Here is a 20,330-nt window from a genome sequence, read left to right as displayed (position 1 = left end):
GGGGGTCAGAAGGGACCCCTCGAGATGATCCCATCCCACCCCCTGCTTGAGCAGGCACCCCCAGAGCAGGGGGCACAGGACCGCGTCCAGGCGGGGTGTGAATGTCTCCAGGGAAGGGACCCCACAGCCTCTCTGGGCAGCCTGTGCCCCTGCTCTGGCACCCGCACAGCAACGGAGATTTTTCTCATTTCTTGTTTCTCTCTTATCCCTGGGTTTGTTCAGCTGGAGCAGAGGAGGCCAAGGGCAGCCTCACGGCGCTCTGCAGCTTCCCCCCAAGGGGAGGAGGAAGAGGGGCAGGGCTGATCCCTTCTCTCTGGTGACCAACGCCAGGCCCCGAGGGAATGGCAGGGAGATGTGCCAGGGGAGGGTTAGGCTGGGTTTAGGAGAAGGCTCTTCCCCCAGAGGGTGGGGGAGCCCTGGAACAGGCTCCGCAGGGAGGCATCACGGCACCAGCCCGGCGATATTCAAGGAGCACTTGGACACGGCCCTCAGAGACACAGTGTGAATTTGGGGTGTCCTGGGCAGGGCCGGGAGCTGGGCTCGATGGTCCCTGTGGGTCCCTTCGCAGTCAGGACTTTCTATGATTGACTCTACAACCCCACATCCCTCTGCTGGCAGATGGCAGCAGGCGGTGGTGGGCTGAGCTTTACTCCGTTATTTCTCATCCACCACCCAAGCACAAACCCCTTCCTACTGCCCCTCCTCCCTCAGCCGGGGTCCATACGGCCTCAGCACCGGCCTTCCCGCGAGCAGGCCTGACATCCTGAAAAAAATGGAATTTTCTGCTCAGTAATAACAAGGAAGCACACGAGCCCGGCACAGCAGAGCCTGGTGGCCTGAGGAGGGAGCTGAGAGACAGGGAAGCGTTTGTTTTACATCTGTATCCTTGAAGAACTGAGAGACTGATAGAAGGGAACATCCAGCTCAGGTATCAACCAAAGCTGGGTGATAGTGTCTATATATCTGTACATATACGTACTTCTATCTCTGTTCTATATATAGAAAGTGTATAGTCAAGGAGAAGCTGGCCAAGCTGGAGAGGGGGGCCTGGGAGAGCCTCCTGAGGTCCAGCAAGGCCAAGTGCAAGGTCCTGCCCCTGGGTCGGGGCAGCCCCGGTACCAACACAGGCTGGGGGTGGGGGGATGGGGAGCAGCCCTGCGGAGAAGGACTCGGGGTGCTGGGGGATGAAAAGCTGGGCACAAGCCGGTCATGTGCGCTCGCAGCCCAGACCCCCAGCCGTGCCCTGGGCTGCATCCCCAGCAGCGTGGGCAGCCGGGCGAGGGAGGGGGTCCTGCCCCTCTGCCCCGCTCTGTGAGACCCCCCTGCAGTGCCGCAGCCAGCTCTGGGGTCCCCAGCACAGGACAGACACGGGGCTGTTGGAGCGGGGCCAGAGGGGGCACAGAAATGCTCCGAGGGCTGGAGCCCCTCTGCTGCGAGGCCGGGCTGGGAGAGCTGGGGTTGTGCAGCTGGAGAAGGGGAGGCTGCGGGGAGACCTTATTGCAGCCTCTCAGTGCTTAAAGGGGGGCTGTAGGAAGGGCAGGGTCGACCTCTTTAGCAAGGGCCAATGTGCCAGGACAAGGGGGAATGGTTTTAAACTAAAGGAGGGTGGATTTAGACTGGCTCTAAAGGGGGAAATTGTTTACGCTGAGGGTGGTGAAGCGCTGGAAGGGGTTGCCCAGAGAGGTGGTCGATGCCCCATCCCTGGGAACACTCAAGGCCAGGTTGGACGGGGCTGTGAGGGGCCTGATCTGGGTGAAGATGTCCCTGCTCACTGCAGGGGGCTGGACTAGAGACCTCTAAAGGTCCCTTCCCACCCAAACCATTCTGTGTTTGTATGATTTTAAGAAGAAAAACTAATTGGGATATCAATAAGAACTCAAGCTAAGTGTCCTTTGGGTGACCTGTCGTCATTATAATACTAAAAATCACACCCACAGGCCAGAAAACCCCCTACTCAAATAAGCCCCTCACTTACGTGGTAAAATGAAAGGGACCTGTACCTTTAAAGTGAAATGAGAAAGAAACTACCCAATTATTAGCTGGAATAAGCAAATATCTGTGAGTGACACATCGAGCTGTACAAATACCTTGTAGTGTCTCGGTGCGGGGTGCTGGTATCGTGGTTACCACCCAGAGCCCATCTTCGTGCAGAAATTAAACATGTGGAGTTTTTTTTACACCCCAGGCAAACAAACCCACTTTTCGGGAGAACCCCGCCACCGCAGCCTGGGGTCAGGGCCGCTCCCCTCCCCCCACCCCACACCCAGAAAAAGCTTATTTTTGTTTTTCTCTCTCTTTTAATGTCCTCACAGCCCCAGCCCTAAAGGTGTGGGCAGTTAAAACGTGACACAAATGAGGTTAAAAATCATCTAAGTCAGTGAGTAAAGTTCGGAGACGGAGCAGAGAGAAGCCCCAGCGGCGCGCGGGTATCTCCGTCAATAAATATGGCCATCGAGCTCCTCCCTAAGCGGGTAGTGGTTACAAAAATACTCTCTCTAGAGGCGTGAGGGCGGGTTAATGGGACGTCGGCGCTCAGGGAGGGTTAATGTGCTTTAGGGGAAGGAGCCGCCGGGCGAGGCCTCAGGCCCTCGCAGGAATCCGTCGCCTCCCACCAGCGTCGGCCCTCCGATTAGTCATCGGGTTTGTTTTTTTTTTTCCCCCCTCGAAAAGGTTGAATCCGACTAGATCATAAAGCGGCTTTTCCGGAACAAATCCTTTCGTAAAGGCATTCATCCAGAGGAACGTATTTTCCCAACTTTAGATCCAGAAAGTACAACCGATCTGAGGTTTGGTGGGGGTTGAATCCTTCCCTCTGTAAGCGGGTTTTCTGAATCTTAAACGTACCTTTGAAAAACAGAGAAAAAAAAAGCCCAACCTAAAACCACTTTGCCTCGAAAAGCTGCTCAAGCAGGAAACGTCATGGGCGGCGTTTCGCTCCTACTTCACACTTTTGCCTGAGACTTTTAGCAACTCGGAGCTCGGTGAGCGCCCCGATGGTTACCGGAGTTCTTAAGTGAACCTCGCGCAGTGTTTACTTCTCCCGCACGGGCTGGTAAAAGGATCCCGTGACATTTTTGGGAAGCTGAAAACAGAAAAGGCGGCAGCCAAAGAGCAGCTGGCTCAGCCGTTGGTCCTGCTGGAATAAAGCCCCGGGAAAGGGAGCGGACGGCGTACGAGGGGGTACGCGCTCCCCTTTATATACGTAGCTCTTTTCTATAAGGACCCAGAACTGGCCAATTTCTTGTTTAAGACTTAACTACAATCGTTTTTTTTTACCTAGGGGTATTTCTGCACCTGCCACGCTCCAAACTGGGACATTATTTCACCCTGAAGCAGGTGGAAACGCTTCCAAAAGCTCCTTTTGGGATCTGAACCTCCCCAGAGAGCCGCCGCCTCACTGATACCTGTGGTGTCGACCTGGGGTAGGAGCCGGAGGAAGACGGGCCGGGCATAGGGAGGCAACACCTTCTGCAGCTCCTGGTACAGGACGTTGGGGTTGACTTTAGCTTTGGGATCTGCGATCGCTGCCATCCCAGCCTTGCCCTCCACCCCTGAAAGAGGAGAGCACAGCCGGAGCTCGAAACACTCAGCAGGCGTGAGCATTTCCCTCCCCGAGCCTCTTCCAAGCAAAGCGGGGACGTGCTGAGGAAACCCCAGTTCAACCCCAGAGGCTCCGAGGCTGCCGCCAATGCGTCCCCTCACCCCTTATCGCAGCCGCCCCTGAAAGCGAATCCAATTCTCATTTTTATCGGGTTCCTCTCGCGTACGTCGTGATAAAATAAAGAGCAGCAGTGCTACGCCGGGCATCTCTCCAGCCATGCACTCTACCCCTCAGTTCCCGTCCTCGTGCCCTCCTCAACCCCCCGTTCCCGGATCACTCGAAGCTCCAAGGCCGGCACACCCACGGAAGGGTCTTTGCGCACCAAGAGCTTCTGCAAAGCTCACGATGTAAAAAACCCTTCCTTTTTAAGAGACAAATAAAGATTCCGCTACTGGATCTTGTTATTTCTACCTCTCAGGGTAAGCGCGCCGGACTCCGCTCTTCCACCCTTGTTCTATCTTCATTTTTGGGTGCCTGGTTACATAGAGGCGACCCATTCCTACCTGCTCCGACGCAGATCTGGTACGTTTGCCCAATATTTGCCTTTTTCCCCAAATCCCGCGCGCTCCTACTCGACGTTTTTACCTGGCACTTCCACGCCATACACGGCAACGTCCGTCTGGTTGAGGATGTGACTCAACGTTCCTTCCACCTCCGTGGTAGAGACGTTCTCTCCTCGCCATCGGAAGGTATCCCCGCTGCGATCTTTGAAGTACATGTAACCCAGTTCGTCCATCACCAACACGTCTCCTGGGAGGGGGGAAGACACCAAAACAAAACCACCTCAGGAGGCAAGTTCGCTCCCTTTGTTGCATTTCCTTAGGTGGCTCAGGGCCGCCTCAGCGCCCTCTGCTCAGCGTCGCTTCCCAGGGAGGCGCGGAACTACCCCGGTGAGTCCCCACCGCCGCGCGCAGCGTCTCCTCCTTACGGGAGACGGGTGGCAGGAAAAGGACTGGGGGGGAAATATCTCTCCCTCTTTGAAATGTTGATATTTTTTTTTTAATTAAATCCAGAACAGCTCAACAGCTGGCAACTCAAAAACACCACCACATCCGTTCAGAGAATCCTTTAGGTTGGAAAAGGCCTTCAAGAGCATCGATTCCTCCCCAGAAAACCCCGATTTAGGTCTCTCGAGACCACCTTTGCACGAGGAACGCCCGCAGTCCCCACCTGAAAGGTACGCCTGGTCCCCTTTCCGAAGCACGTTGTAAGCGATCTTCTTGTTGGTGGCGCTCTCGTTGACGTAACCGTCGAACCGACGCAGGGGGTCCTGTTGATTTATCTGACCGACGAGCAATCCCGGCTCTCCTGCAGGAAAACGGGATCAACACAGGATCACACCGACATCCCGGGACGAGCCAGAGCCTTTGTGCGCACCAAAAGGCGTTCAGCTGCTGAACTGATCCATCTTTGGAGGGAAGAACTGGAGGTGAAAGCCTGTCCGTCGCACTAGAAACCGCTGAATCCAGCCAGAGCTTTATTTTTTAGTTTTTAGACCAAAATGCTGCGATCGATTCGTGCGGGATGGGCTCACCTGGGCGACAGGGGATACACAGCCCACTGGAATCCCGGATCAGCTCCATCGTGTCCTCGTTTACCTTCACCAGACGAATGGGATAAATGTTGGGCAAAATCCGACTGTTGAAACCACAGGCACCGACCTTCCCAACGACAGGAAAAAAAACACCGAACAAACCCTAAATGCTGAAGGAACAGCTTCGTTCTTGCATTACTGCTCTCTGGGAGTTCTCTAATCCTTCCTCCCCTTCCATTTAACGTGAAATTCACCCAGAATCTAAGGTTTTTCCCACCAGGGTTTTGTGCACAACCCCCCCCAGTTCCTGACCTAGCTGCCCCCGCCGCCCGCCGCCCAGTTCCCGACCTAGCTGCCCCCGCCGCCCCCCCAGTTCCCGACCTAGCTGCCCCCGCTGCTCCCCACCAGTTCCCGACCTAGCTGCCCCCGCCGCCCCCCCAGTTCCCGACCTAGCTGCCCCCGCTGCTCCCCACCAGTTCCCGACCTAGCTGCCCCCGCCGCCCCCCCAGTTCCCGACCTAGCTGCCCCTGCCGCCCCCCCAGTTCCCGACCTAGCTGCCCCGGCTGCTCCCCACCAGTTCCCGACCTAGCTGCCCCCGCCGCCCCCCCAGTTCCCGACCTAGCTGCCCCCGCCGCCGCCCCAGTTCCCGACCTAGCTGCCCCCGCCGCCCCCCCAGTTCCCGACCTAGCTGCCCCGGCTGCTCCCCACCAGTTCCCGACCTAGCTGCCCCCGCCGCTCCCCCCCAATTCCCGACCTAGCTGCCCCCGCCGCCCCCCCAGTTCCCGACCTAGCTGCCCCCGCCGCCCCCCCAGTTCCCGACCTAGCTGCCCCCGCCGCCCCCCCAGTTCCCGACCTAGCTGCCCCTGCCGCCCCCCCAGTTCCCGACCTAGCTGCCCCCGCCGCCCCCCCAGTTCCCGACCTAGCTGCCCCCGCCGCCGCCCCCAGTTCCCGACCTAGCTGCCCCCGCCGCTCCCCACCAATTCCCGACCTAGCTGCCCCCGCCGCTCCCCCCCAAGTCCCGACCTAGCTGCCCCCGCCGCCCCCCCAGTTCCCGACCTAGCTGCCCCTGCCGCCCCCCCAGTTCCCGACCTAGCTGCCCCCGCCGCCCCCCCAGTTCCCGACCTAGCTGCCCCCGCCGCCGCCCCCAGTTCCCGACCTAGCCGCCCCCGCCGCTCCCCACCAATTCCCGACCTAGCCGCCCCCGCCGCTCCCCCCCAAGTTCCCGACCTAGCCGCCCCCGCCGCCGCCCCCAGTTCCCGACCTAGCCGCCCCCGCCGCCGCCCCCCCAGTTCCCGACCTAGCCGCCCCCGCCGCTCCCCCCCAAGTTCCCGACCTAGCCGCCCCCGCCGCTCCCCACCAATTCCCGACCTAGCTGCCCCCGCCGCTCCCCCCCAAGTCCCGACCTAGCTGCCCCCGCCGCCGCCCCCAGTTCCCGACCTAGCCGCCCCCGCCGCCCCCCCAGTTCCCGACCTAGCTGCCCCCGCCGCTCCCCCCCAAGTTCCCGACCTAGCCGCCCCCGCCGCTCCCCCCCAAGTTCCCGACCTAGCTGCCCCCGCCGCCGCCCCCCAAGTTCCCGACCTAGCTGCCCCCGCCGCCGCCCCCCAAGTTCCCGACGCAGCTGCCCCCGCCGCTCCCCCCCAAGTTCCCGACGCAGCTGCCCCCGCCGCTCCCCCCCAAGTCCCGACCTAGCTGCCCCCGCCGCTCCCCCCCAAGTTCCCGACCTAGCTGCCCCCGCCGCTCCCCCCCAAGTTCCCGACCTAGCTGCCCCCGCCGCTGCCCCCCAGTTCCCGACCTAGCTGCCCCCGCCGCTCCCCCCCAAGTTCCCGACCTAGCTGCCCCCGCCGCCGACCCCCCAAGTTCCCGACGCAGCTGCCCCCGCCGCTCCCCGCCAAGTCCCGACCTAGCCGCCCCCGCCGCTCCCCCCCAAGTTCCCGACCTAGCTGCCCCCGCCGCTCCCCCCCAAGTTCCCGACCTAGCCGCCCCCGCCGCCGCCCCCCCAAGTTCCCCACCTAGCTGCCCCCGCTGCCGCCCCCCCAAGTTCCCGACCTAGCTGCCCCCGCCGCTCCCCCCCAAGTTCCCGACCTAGCTGCCCCCGCCGCCGCCCCCCCAAGTTCCCGACCTAGCTGCCCCCGCCGCCGCCCCCCCAGTTCCCGACCTAGCTGCCCCCGCCGCCGCCCCCAGTTCCCGACCTAGCTGCCCCCGCCGCTCCCCCCCAAGTTCCCCACCTAGGTGCCCCCGCCGCCGCCCCCCCAGTTCCCCACCTAGGTGCCCCCGCCGCCGCCCCCCCAGTTCCCGACCTAGCTGCCCCCGCCGCCGCCCCCCCAGTTCCCGACCTAGCTGCCCCCGCCGCTCCCCCCCAAGTTCCCGACCTAGCTGCCCCCGCCGCCGCCCCCCAAGTTCCCGACGCAGCTGCCCCCGCCGCTCCCCGCCAAGTCCCGACCTAGCTGCCCCCGCCGCTCCCCCCAAGTTCCCGACCTAGCTGCCCCCGCCGCCGCCCCCCAAGTTCCCGACGCAGCTGCCCCCGCCGCTCCCCCCAAGTTCCCGACCTAGCTGCCCCCGCCGCCGCCCCCAGTTCCCGACCTAGCCGCCCCCGCCGACCCCCAAGTTCCCGACGCAGCTGCCCCCGCCGCTCCCCCCCAAGTTCCCGACCTAGCTGCCCCCGCCGCTCCCTCCCAAGTTCCCGACCTAGCTGCCCCCGCCGCTCCCCCCCAAGTTCCCGACCTAGCTGCCCCCGCCGCTCCCTCCCAAGTTCCCGACCTAGCTGCCCCCGCCGCTCCCCCCCAAGTTCCCGACCTAGCTGCCCCCGCCGCTGCCCCCCAGTTCCCGACCTAGCTGCCCCCGCCGCCGCCCCCCCAGTTCCCGACCTAGCTGCCCCCGCCGCCGCCCCCCCAATTCCCGACCTAGCTGCCCCCGCCAGCCCTTGCGAGAGGACAAGGGGGAGTCGGAGAAGCCAGCAGAGCCTCCTCCCCTTCCCCCACGCTCCTCCCAGGCGCCGCGGCACCCTCTGCCTCCTCACCTTTCCGTCCAGGTTGGCGATGCTGCAGTTGCACTCCGTGGCTCCGTAGAACTCTCCGATCTGCTTAATTCGGAAGCGTTTTGTGAAGTCCTCCCATATGGTGGGTCTCAAACCATTGCCCACCGCCAGCCGCACGCAGTGTTGGGTTTCTGACTCTCGGACAGGCTGATTCAGAAGATACCTGCAGATTTCCCCGATATACTGAATAATCTGAAGCAGTAAACACAAAAACATCGCTCAGGCTTCAGGCGACCCTTACGACGCCCTGGAAAAAGCCAACCACGAGGCCGCGAGCGTCAGCGTACCTCATGGAACGAGACACGTCGGGCATTTTAGTAAATTCTGAAGCTTTTGCAAATTTAAGTTGGGATTTTTTACCACAAAAAAAAAAAAAAACCAAAACAAAACCAGGTAAAACAGATATTGCCCTCCGGAACCTGTGCGTTAGCACCAGAAAGGGCATAGGAAGGACCCCACAGTGTGAATAAAGATGCTTCTATAGAGAAAAACACTCGTGCTTCAAAAGGTGACTTAAAAACCTCTAAAAAGATGAGGGGAATGAGGGGTCAGTCACACGCCAACAGCTCAACCCAGCAAAAGGCAGTCAGAGCCGGGATCCAAGTGCCAGCTATAGATACCGCCGGAGGGGAAAGGGCAAGAGAGACACCAGGGAGGAGAAAGGGCTGCTTAAATTAAAAGGTCACGTGGACGTAAACACAAATAGATGTTTATTGGCTACAAACTGCCAAGATAGGCCCCCTGCAGAGATTCCTAACACGGGTAGTTTCCGGCAGAGCTCTCCTGCAAGGGTCAGGGATGCAAAAAGCTGGTTGTGACAACTTTACAAGGAGAAAAACGGGCGACAGACCTTTTCTAAAGCCCTGCACGCCTAACGCGGTGCCGGCAATAAAGACACCACAGCACAGGTGCCTCGATATCTGACACGGGACGGGGAATTATGTGGAGACCATCGATTACGCAGCGAACGCGACGCTCTCCAGTCGAGCACCAGCAGAGCCCTCACCGTGCATCTGTATTTCGTGCAGTCGTCCCAGAAGCGGCTGGCCGAGAATTTCTTCCTGATCACCACGGTGAGGCCGTGGATTAGACACTGGCCAACTCCCATGATGTTACCTGGAAAATAAGGATCACGGGGCTAGCTCTGGCCATCCCGGGTCTGTTCGCTCACAAGGATGCGTGGAAGAGCGGGCAGGGGGGAGGCCAAGGCCTCACCTCCGCCTCCGAGGGGGAGGCTGCGCTTACCTGCGGAGTGGTAGAGCGGCAGGCAGTTGTAGAGGACATCCCCCGGGTGCATTTTGTAGGCGTAGTAACCGAAGGCAGCGATACGGTAGTACCTGCAAGAGCATAGCGCGTGCTGAGCGAGCGAGGCAGGTAAAGCGTGGGGTTTTGTGATGCGAAACGCGCCTCGAGAGGGAAAAACCTCCTCGGGTCCTCACCTGCTGTGCACCACGATGGCCGCTTTGGGCATCCCGGTTGTTCCCGAAGTGTAGATGTAGAAAAGCCGATCTAGAAGAATGGAAAACAAGCGTCAGTTTGTTCTCGGCTGCCTGAGGAAATCCCCCACGGGGGTTGTTTTGTGGTTTAGGCTTTGTCCCCAGCAGCTGAGGAATGGCTGAGCGACACACAGGGGACAGCGAGCTGCCAAGGCCGACACCAACGCGGAGCTGTGGAGAATCCGCACGTCGTCCGTAACAGGAAACACAGGAAACGTGCAACGGAGAGCTTGCAGAGCTCTGAGGAGCCCTGTACACCTTTACACAAACGAGCCAGCAGCATGCCCAGGTGGCCAAGGAGGCCACCAGCCCCCGGGCTTGTGTCAGCGATGGTGTGGCCAGCAGGAGCCGGGCAGGGATGGGGCCCCTGTGCTCGGCACTGGGGAGGCCCCACCTCGAATGCCGGGCTCAGGTTTGGGCCCCTCGGGACAAGAAGGGCCTTGAGGAGCTGGAGCGTGTCCAGAGAAGGGCAGCGGGGCTGGGGCAGGGTCTGGAGCACAAGTGTGCTGGGGGGCGGCTGAGGGGGCTGGGGGGGTTTAGCCTGGAGAAGAGGGGGCTGAGGGGAGCCCTTCTCGCTCTCTGCAGCTGCCTGAGAGGGGCTGGGGTGGGGGGGGGGTCGGTCTCTGCTCCCAAGGAACGAGCGATGGGACGAGAGGAAACGGCCTCGAGCTGCGTCAGGGCAGGTTTAGGTTGGGTGTGAGGGGAAATGTCTCCCCTGCCAGAGCGGTCAGGGAGTGGCACAGGCTGCCCCGAGAGGTGGGGGAGTCGCCATCCCTGGGGGGGTCAGACACCGCGCAGACGTGGCCCCTGGGGACATGGTTTATGGGGGGGTGGGGTGGGGTTGGGTTGGGGTTGGACTCGATGGTCCTTGAGGTCTTTTCCAGACTTAGTGATTCCATGATTCTATGATTCTAAGTTGTTCTGGGACTAGATTAGCTCTCCAGGCCAGATGTTAATTCCAAATGGACTGAGAAAAAAGGTCTCAACCTGCATCTGAGGGTAGGGTGGGGATCTAATTCTATGGCTAAAAAAAAAAATAAATCTAACTCTATTTCTATAGAATCTATAATCTAAGAATCTAAAGGGAAAGCCTCTCAGCAGCGCAATTCCTCCCGCTGTTAACAACGTTCCGAAACAGAACCTCCTGCCTCAGGGGTCTCGGATACGCTCAATTATCTTCAAGTGCAAAATACAGACTGGAGGCCAGTTGGCGCCTTCTTCCTCTCCCTCTCCTGAATCCCAAACCCGCCGATCCTCGTCCTCGCCACAGGCAAGGAAAGGTTTTAGCGGCGCGCGAGCCAGCTGCGGGGGAAGGCAGCACGGGCCGTTAAATGCTCCGGACGAATCGCACGGGCTCGGGGAGCTAGCAGAACGCGGGGCGAGCCCTGGCAGGCCAGCTGCTTCACCCCACACATGCTCCGGCTGCTCTTCTCCCGTAACAGGGTTGTTGCCTTTGGGAAGGCGCCGCTCTCCCTCCTTCAGGTACTAAATACATTAGTTACGTAAAGCTCGGGAGCCTCAGACAACAAGAAACTTAACGCAGAGCACCCCGGCACCAGGCTCTGTTTTGGTTATTCCTCTTTTTTTCTTCGTTGTTCTACTCATCAGCCCAAACCGTGTTGATTTAATCTCCCCGCCTTGCTTTGTTTTCCTCATTTTGCCATCACCCAGCCCAGCTCTCACGCGCACCATGTTGCGAAATAAAAACCATTGATAAAATTACCATCTAAGCCTTTGACTGGAATCTGAGTCGGGGGCGATTTCGATGCGGTGCTCAGAAGAGGATCGAGATGCCTGGTCTCCACAGGAACGACGTCCGGGTTGTACTCACCGGAGCAGAACTTTGCCATGTTCTTCCCCAACATCCCGTTCACTTCAGATATCGCTGCAAGACAAAGCAAGTCGCTTTTGTGACAAACGCCACGCTCTAGGCAGTGACAAAAGTAATCTGTCTTATCTCCTGTTGTGCCCCAAAACCACGGGGGGACCTGAAGAACCAGGGACTCCTTTAAAATACTGACATCGCCCCCGTCCGGATAATACCCGCACCAGGGCGGTCAGACTGACCTGGGGCCAGTAAAAACCCTAACAAAAAAAAACCATACAAAATTGCCTCTCCCCGTGATGTCACCATCTCCTCGTGATTGTCAAATGATCCAGAACGGTTTCAAGGAGATGATTCAGAATAATAAACCATCAGATCTAACAATGCCAAGGGAACAGGGTTCGTTAGAGAAGCAGGGATGGATTTAAAACCAGCGTCCACTGACAAGCCTCTCCTGCGGCAGAAAGCGAAGGGTATTAACACAGAGAAGAGGAAAAACCCACCCCGCGGCAGAAAAACGCGCCCCGCGGCACGTATCGCCGCGGCCTGATGAAGCGCAAGCCTCCTGATGCAGCGCTTCCAGATCCAGAGAGGAAGCAGAGCAAATCGGTGAGCTCAGTTCAGGCACCGCGAAATCAGGAAGACGAAACCGAGCTCCTGACGGCTCCACTCCAAACACCGCTCCTCTTTTAGCCTCGGACACTAACCGAACGCTTCGGCCTCGTGTAGTCAGGAGATTTACCACCTTCCCTAGCTTTTAATACAGGCAGCTGCCTTTTTGGCTTTCGTTTCCTCGATCTCTGCCTCACCCAGGACCACGCGAACAAGTTGCCCGTCGGGTGTACGAGCGCCCCAAGTGACTCACCCAAAGACAGCTCCCCCCCGAAGATGATGGCTTTTGCCCCCGAAGTCGTCACGCAGTAAACCAGAGAATCCAAACGCAAATTGAAGTTGATCAGAGCCGCTTCGATGCCGATTTTTGCCATCCCTAACCAGAGGCCGACGAACTCGGGGCGGCTCTCCATGAAGATGGCAATGACGTCCCCCAGCCGGAAGCCTTGCTGGTAGAAGTAGTTAGCCACGGCATTGGTGTACTCATCCAACCTCCTGAAGGTCCACTGCTCACCGGTGGCCTCATAAATCAGAGCCGCTTTGTCGGGGTGCCTGCGGACAACATCCTGGAACATCTTGGGGATGGTGCTCTTGGCTCTTTGATGCCTTCGCAACTTGTACTTGACTCGTAACAGCACCGAGAGGCCGCTGCGGCAAAGAGAGAGAGAGCGACGGCTTAATTTTCAGCACAATTTCTGAATTAGAAGGGAAGCGGGCAGGATGCACGTGCTCCACGCGAGCGTCCCTCTGGCATCCCCCCGCCCTTGGGCAGCTGAAGGGTTACCCTGAAAGCAGAACTGGGAATCGCTGCCACTCGGCTGCAAAGGACAGCTATTTTAACATTATGGTAAATAAAATTAGAGTTGGAGTTAATAAAGTATACAGCAACTGGTCCGGTGCTCTCCACGCTATAAAACATGGGGAATTGATGTTCACGTTGACACCAGGTTGAACAAGCCCACAGGAAATATTAAAGAGGGTAAATTATACCTTTTACCGATGCCATCCTAAAAAGGAAGACTTTGCAGCCCTCACTCTCCCCTAGTGAGCGCACCTCACGTGGGAAGTGCCTTTCTCACCAGGGCGTTTCGCAGCATCTTTGGGCTCTTTCATACGCTTGTACCCCTCAGGATCCAAACGCATTTAAACGACACGGGCAGCCCGGCCCTCGGGTAACAACCCCCAGCCTCGGCTTCAGGAAAACACAGCCAAAGGTTTCCCCTTTCACCCACAGGAGGAGGGAACTGCTGGCGCGTCACCCGCGTTTTCCTGCGAGCCCCGGGACGAAGGGAAGCCAGGCTACCTATACGCTAGCAGGCAGAAGGTGTAGATTTTAATAATAATTAATAATTCCTGGATGGCAACCTCCCTTAAAGATGGTGGTGCCTTATCAAGCAAAGAATTGCTGCCTCTGGGGATATCTGATACCAGGAAGAGCAACTTCTCGATAAAAGAACAAACCAAACCGCTCCAATTTGTTGAGCAAACCAGACCAGGCTTTTTTTTTTTTTTTTTGTCTTCCATAATTTACATAATTATTTTAAGTCTCGGAGGCAGCAGCTGCACGTTAAACCTCGACGCCGTTCAAGTTTGATGGCAGCGAAAGTTGTTGTCTGAACTTTTAACTGCCTCATGTTGCCCCGGAGGTTGCTATCTTTAGAGGCGCGTTGGCTCTCTTGCCTCAGCTATCAGTTATAACTCATACAAAAATAAATTAGAGCATGCTACGGTAACACCGTCGCCAAAACTAGGACAGCAGGTCTGGGTGAACGTAACGGATCCCGTTTCCTTCCTGGAGGTAGGAAGACGGAGGCAGTATTTTTTTCCACTGTCAAAATAGGAAATTGTTTTGCAGCGAGGGTTTGGAAGAATCCCCAGAAACTTGGAAAGGTCATTTAATATTAGCACTCAAAAACACCCGCAGCTCTCGCGGCTGAGGGTCCAGAGCGGGAGCCTCGCTCGGCGGAAGGGGGAAGGGTGCGTTTCAGAAACGAGCTGTTGGCAACGGTCCGGCCGAGCCGGGCTTTCACGGCGACCTTATGCCGCGCTCTGCCAAATACAGAACAGAGGAGCCTTTTCACCGCTGAGCTGCGCTTTCCAGCTCCTTAAAGGGCTTTATTCTGCCCGGTTTATTTTCTGTCATTATTCCCAGCTTGCCGGGCAATCGGGAGGAAACAGCTCTTCAAACCGCAGTGACAGCCACAGCGAAGCTGGCAATCGCAGGAGCCCTAAATCCTTCGGAATAAAGGCACATCCTCGCGGAGGCCTAAAAACCGCGTCGCTAAACGCATCGACAACGGACTCCCGGGAGATGGGGAAACGCTGGCGACTCACTGCTCCTCACACTCCTGTTTTAAGCCGGACCTACCCTGTCTTTAAGCTCAAGGGGTGTCATGGTGTGACACCCCGTGGCTCCGGCCACGCGTGAACAGCAGAGTGCGTCCCGCATCCCTTCACCATCCCCCTCTGAGGCTGAGCCTTTCCAACCGCGCCTAAGCTCAAGGCAGGGCGGCAGGCTCTGCCTAACGTTTACACCCGACGTGGTTTAAAGGCAGCGAGCCCACCTGAGGCCGGCCCAGGCCCCTTCAGGCGTGGGGCGAGCCGCAGGCCGGGGGAGCGGGTCAGCACTTACAAGAGGTCCCGCCGAGCCGTCCTGAAGAGCAGCCGCAGCAGCCGCCATCCCCCGCTGCCCAGGCAAAGGCTCAGCGACGCGGCCAGGCTCCACGGCCAGGGAGCGCCGAGGAACCGCAGCAACCCCAGGGAGCCCAGGGAGGCGGCGCAGACCCCCGCCGGGTGCATGGTGCCGGGGTCGGGGCTCCGGTCGGGGCCGCCCCCGCCGCCCCCGGCCCCGTTACCTGAGCAGCAGCAGCAGCGGCGGCGGCGACGGCAGCTCCAGCAACAGCTCCCGCCTCAGCCGCCGCCGCCGCCTCAGCTTTAGCCCCGCCCCGGATGCCACCGCCCTCCCGTCCCTATTGGGCGGGACGCCGGGGAGCGCGAGATTCTATTGGCCGAGGCGCCGCTGCCTGGCCTGGGATTGGGCGAGGCGGAGGGGCGTGGCTCCCTCCCGGTGCCTCCCCGGGACTGACCGGCCGGGGATCGCGGGCGGTTCGCGGCCGCGCCGGCACTGCGTGGGCCCGGGGTCCCACGGGCCGCGACACGCACGGCCGGGGGCTGCGCGCTCCGGACCGCCACTAAGCACGTTTCCACGGGCCGGCACCGGCAAGAGCCGGGTACACGCACCCACGGCCCGGGACCCGCACACCCACGGCTTCGGGGCCATGGAACAGCAGTGCCCGGGACCCCACGCCCTGGGACCGGCACCTCCCGGGACCCCACGGCCCCCGCACACCCAGGACCGGTGACTCCCAGCACCCATGGCCCCAGAACTGGCACCTCCCGGGACCCCACGGCCCCCGCACACCCAGGACCGGTGCCTCCCAGCACCCATGGCCCCAGAACTGGCACCTCCCGGGACCCCACGGGCCTGCACACCTGGGACCGGCACACCCCGGACCCCACGGGCCCCGCATGCCCGGGACCAACACCTCCTGGGACACCGCGGCCCCCGAACACCTGGGTTTGGCACCTCCCGGGACCCCACGGCCCCCCCACACCCAGGACCAGGCCTGGCACCTCCCAGAACCCCACGCCCCAGGACTAGCACCACCAGGGACCCCAGACCCGGGGACCAGCACATCCCAGGACCCCACAGCCCCTGAACTTCCAGAACTGGGACCTCACAACCCCGCACACCTGGGATGGGGACCTCACTGCCACCACACACCTGGGACTGGCACTGCCTGAGACCCCACAGCCCTGGGACCAGCACCTCCCGGGACTGGCACCTCCTGGGACTCCACAGCTCCCACACATCCGAGACTGGCACCTCTCAGAACCCCCATGGCCCCCACACACCCAGGACAAGCACCACCCAGACCCCACGGCACCCAAACACCCAGACTGGCACTTGGGAGCCCACGGCACCTGAACACCCGGGACCGACACCACCTGGGACCCCACGGCACCTGAACACCTGAGACTGACACTGCCTGGGACCCCATGGCCTCCACACACCCGGGACCGGCAGCTCCTGGGACCCCACAGCCCTGGGACCAGCACAACCTGGGATGCCACGGCCCCACACACCCGGGACCGGCAGCTCCTGGGACCCCACAGCCCTGGGACCAGCACAACCTGGGACGCCACGGCCCCACACACCTGGGACTGGCAGCTCCTGGGACCCCACAGCCCTGGGACCAGCACAACCTGGGACGCCATGGCCCCACACACCTGGGACTGGCAGCTCCTGGGACCCCACAGCCCTGGGACCAGCACAACCCGGGACCCCACATCCCCACACACCCAGGACCGGCAGCACCAGTGACCCCACGGACCCGGGCCCAACACAATCCGGGACCCCACGGCCCCACACACCTGGGACCGGCACCATGGCCCCGGGACCAGCACTGTCCACATTCCCACGACCTGGAACATGCCCACCCAGGACCGGTGCCAGGGCCCAGGCACTGACCTCCCCGTTTAAGCCGATTACCTGAGGCTCCGGAGAATCCACGATCATTAATAGCTGTCAGCGGAGGCAGCCAGTGCGGGGCTGGGGAGCTGGGGGCAATCTGGGGGGGGCTCCACGCCCCTTCCCACCACCGAGCACTTGCCGTCGGTCGGTCCATCCCACCAGATCGATCGGCCTCGTCCACCCATGGCCGCCCTCTTCACTGGGAAGGTCCTGATGGCCAACTGGGAGCAGGATGAGGTGGAGACGGAGCGGGAGCTGGGCTTGGCGCTGGAGAACAAGGTGCTGCTGCTCTACTTCGGATCCGGGCAGTGCCCGCGGTGCCGGCAGTTCTCCCCGCTCCTCAAGGATTTCTTCCTGCGGCTGACCGACGAGTTTTATGTGGAACGAGCTTCGCAGCTGGTCCTGGTGTACGTGTCCCGGGACGAGACGGAGGAGCAGCAGAGCGCTTTCCTGAGGACCATGCCGAAACGCTGGCTGGCCGTACCTTTCGGGGACGCCCTCAAAAGGTATTCCCCGGGTGAAGTAGCGAGGAAGACCCTGAGCCCTGCAAACGGCCCCTCCAACCATCCCCCGGCTGCATTTTCAGATATTTAGAGTCTTTTCCAGATGTTTTCCCTCATAGTCCCCGCTGGAGCGGTCAGTGCGGTGCGGTAATGGAAAAAAGTGGTAATGCTGTTCGGCTGCACTTATTTCTAAAGCAAAAATATTTCCTCTTCCTTCCATCTCGCTTGTTGCCCACGTATTTTTGCATTCTGATTTTATAACACGCTATTTATAACTCTAAAAGACGCGTCAGCCGACCCTCCAGGCAGAAGACGTAGCGCGAAAGATGGAGGCAGCCAGGCGGATTGGAAGCGCTCACATATTTACTGTAACCTCATTAGCGACAGAACGAGATGCAATTAATACCGAGAATTATTCCCGGCTCCTTTTGAGGGCAAACTGGAGCACGTTAGAATTTCAAGCATCCCGCTGTTCGTGTAAAAGACGTCCCAGCAGCCGTCCCGCATCTCCCGTACCCCAAATCCTCTTCCCCTTTCACCGGCATCGGGCTCTAATTACCAGCGGCGGACAAACGAGCGGGTTATGTTCAGCAAACAGGCTCTGCGTAGCCTTGTCCGCACCGGGACAGCCGCGGGAGCCCTACCGGGTGCTGAGGATGAGGAGGGGTGAGGACGATGAGCGGCGAGGATGGCTACACCCTTCGTGATTTGAGGTTTCTTCCCCCTTTTGCCTTGCAGGGAGCTGGAGCTGCGCTTTGCCGTGTCCGAGGTGCCCGCCGTGGTGGTGCTGAAGCCGAACGGGGAGGTGATCGTCGGCAACGCCGTGGAAGAGATCCAGCGTCTGGGCCCCGCTTGCTTCCGAAACTGGCAAGAGGCTGCTGAGCTGGTAGACAGAAATTTTCTCTTGGCAGAGGATTTTGATGACTGGGCCAGGAGAAGCATCACCGACCCCATCCGCCGCCTCAAGTACAAGCTGGACAAGAAGACGACACAGGCGAAGAACAAGGAAGGGAAAGAGGAAGGCGAAGAGTCGTCTTAGGGGCTCAGGAGGTTGCGGCTGCGCGGGCTGGCTTGGCCGGGGACGTCCCTCAGGTCGCTGTCCCTACCCGACGTCTCCCCAGCAGCAACGTCTCTCTGTATTGTAGAAGTCCGCTAAAACCACGTTAGTTGTCCAAAAGGTGAAGTATTTTAAGGCAAACGCGCTCTCCTCCCATGCACAGCTTTTCATATCTGGAAAATCGGGTAGCGTAGGCAGGATATTCCGCCCCTGACCGAATTACGTTTCCTTTTTATCGCCCTAGGACCCGGCATAGTGAAAAATCTCACGGTCATGTCTTTGTTATGTATTTACCAAAAAAAATAAGAAGTACCTGGTAGAGATGGGCACTCAGCAAACGACTCACTAAAGAGTTTTAAAAATGAGAATTGCTTTTAAAAACCCCCGCAGTGTGCCTCAGCGCTGCCGTGGAGGTACAGAGAAGCCGTGGCAAACAACAACACAAACAGAATCCCTATGAAAAGCCAATACAGGTTTTTTTTTCAGGAGACAGACACCCACGCGCTACGTGAGCAAGTCCCAAGAGATCTCCCACGTCGCTGCTCACCTTACACCGCTAAAAATCGACGTTTCGGACAAATCCTGCCCAGGAGCAGGTTGTTCCGTGACCGGAATGACAACGTGCAGCAGCTGCCCCGGTGACCTGCCTCTCCGAGCGCGAGCCGCCTCTCTTTATCTGCTAATCGCGGTTGCCATCTGCTGCCGCGGAGTGCCCGGCGCTGGAGGCAGCAGCAATCCACCGGGAAGCCGTGTCCCATCCCGGGTGGAAGATCTGCCTGTCCTAACCTACCGCGGCAAGCAGCGGACGGGTAAACCGCCAGCACGCGTCTTTAATAAACATCCCTCCGCTCCGTCCTTTCGAATTCAAGACTGGCAGGGAGGCGAGACTCTGAACGGCCGAGAGGCGCCGCGCTCCGTAGCCAAAAATTCGATTTACGGAGCGCGCGTCTGCGCGCGTCCCCCGCTTTCCGTAATCAAGGGGTCTGAGAAGCGGGAGAAGGGGGAAAGGCACCATTCGCTTGCTCCTTTCTGTTCTCTGCTGTATCGCCGGGGGGCGAGCGGAGGATTTCCAAAAGCTTTGCTGGACCCATGAAGGATCTGGGAAGGAAAGCGAAGACAGAGGCTGTGCGAGGCCGGCTTGTTCAACTTGTTGTCTCAGTTCATCCTCCCTCTCTTCACCCAGCAGGTCTGACAGGTAGAGGAGGGAAGGGAAGAGGAGAAGCCCTGCGGGTGGGACCCGGTGTTAGGCGGAACAAGAAGGGCATTCCCTGCAGGATGCTCTGCGGCGCAGCGGCACCGCGTGAAAAGGCGCAAAGCAAACCCAAAAGCGCTGGCGGGTGACATACCCGCTGGGGGAGCGAGGCTGTGCCGGCTGGCGGTCACTAGTGGAACGATATCCCGCTGGCCTCGGGCGGTGTCCAGCAGTTGGTACGCCTGTATTGAAATAAGAAGTTTTTATAAATCACAAATTGGGAACGCGGAGCAATGGGAGGGAGGCAAAGGGCACCATTTCCACCTGTTATTAACCGGCAGACGGGTGCTGCTTCTCCTCCCCACATCAACAAAAGGGCACTCCTCACCTAAATTTATGAAAATTCAGAGATATTAAATGTTGCCTTTTACCAGCCCTACCCATTTCTTTTTTTTAACCACCGAAGTGTCTGTTCAAGACCTCAATTTGCCCTTTTCTCCCTTGTTGTGGGGAAGAACAACAGGCCAAGGGAGGGTTGCTGAGCAATAGCAAATCTGCCAGCACGGGACAGTGCGGCCGTGCCTTCATCACCATCATCCCCGTACGGAGAAACAAGTGCTTTAGTTCCTCTTCTTGCTTTTCTGGATTAGTTTTTCCCCCAGTAGAAGAAGCCATAATGCTTATGGGCGTACATTAGGCACCAGCATGAGGCGGAGTCGCTCTTTTCTTGCAACTCACAAAGCTCGGCGATAGGCGGGAAGCCAAGAAGCGAAATCTCCAAGCTGCGCGCGGGAAGGAGCCGCTCTGCAGGTCTGAGAACGAGGGGAGGCAGATGCTCGACCTGGCGAGCGAACGCAGTATTGCACCTCACGCCGGCTGCGAGGAGGGGAAAAACCCTACAACCCGACAGCCACACGCTTTTATTTCCCCGTCTCGAGTTCC

General features: G+C 59.5%; 2 protein-coding genes across 2 annotated transcripts; one reads left to right on the top strand and one right to left on the bottom strand.

Moving 5' to 3' along the window:
- Positions 1 to 2,274: 2,274 nt before the first annotated feature.
- SLC27A1 (solute carrier family 27 member 1) lies at positions 2,275 to 15,053 on the bottom strand. Its single transcript, XM_075076196.1, has 12 exons — positions 14,735 to 15,053; positions 12,356 to 12,750; positions 11,389 to 11,550; positions 9,609 to 9,678; positions 9,415 to 9,506; positions 9,176 to 9,285; positions 8,152 to 8,361; positions 5,136 to 5,262; positions 4,772 to 4,909; positions 4,187 to 4,351; positions 3,405 to 3,551; positions 2,275 to 2,844 (listed from the first exon to the last, which is right to left on the bottom strand). The coding sequence occupies exons 1-12, from the start codon at positions 14,899 to 14,901 to the stop codon at positions 2,687 to 2,689; spliced, it is 1,941 nt and encodes a 646-aa protein (XP_074932297.1). The 5' UTR covers positions 14,902 to 15,053; the 3' UTR covers positions 2,275 to 2,686.
- A 1,659-nt stretch (positions 15,054 to 16,712) lies between these two features.
- NXNL1 (nucleoredoxin like 1) lies at positions 16,713 to 18,259 on the top strand. The gene is made up of 2 exons (XM_075076195.1): positions 16,713 to 17,142; positions 17,878 to 18,259. Exons 1-2 carry the CDS (start codon positions 16,820 to 16,822, stop codon positions 18,176 to 18,178), a joined length of 624 nt encoding a protein of 207 aa, XP_074932296.1. The 5' UTR covers positions 16,713 to 16,819; the 3' UTR covers positions 18,179 to 18,259.
- Positions 18,260 to 20,330: the final 2,071 nt, after the last annotated feature.

The sequence above is a fragment of the Phalacrocorax aristotelis genome, chromosome 28, assembly GCF_949628215.1.
Source record: "Phalacrocorax aristotelis chromosome 28, bGulAri2.1, whole genome shotgun sequence".
NCBI classification, from domain to species: domain Eukaryota; kingdom Metazoa; phylum Chordata; class Aves; order Suliformes; family Phalacrocoracidae; genus Phalacrocorax; species Phalacrocorax aristotelis.
The sequence above is the reverse complement of the archived record's forward strand: the minus strand, read 5'-3'. Positions and strand labels throughout refer to the sequence as shown.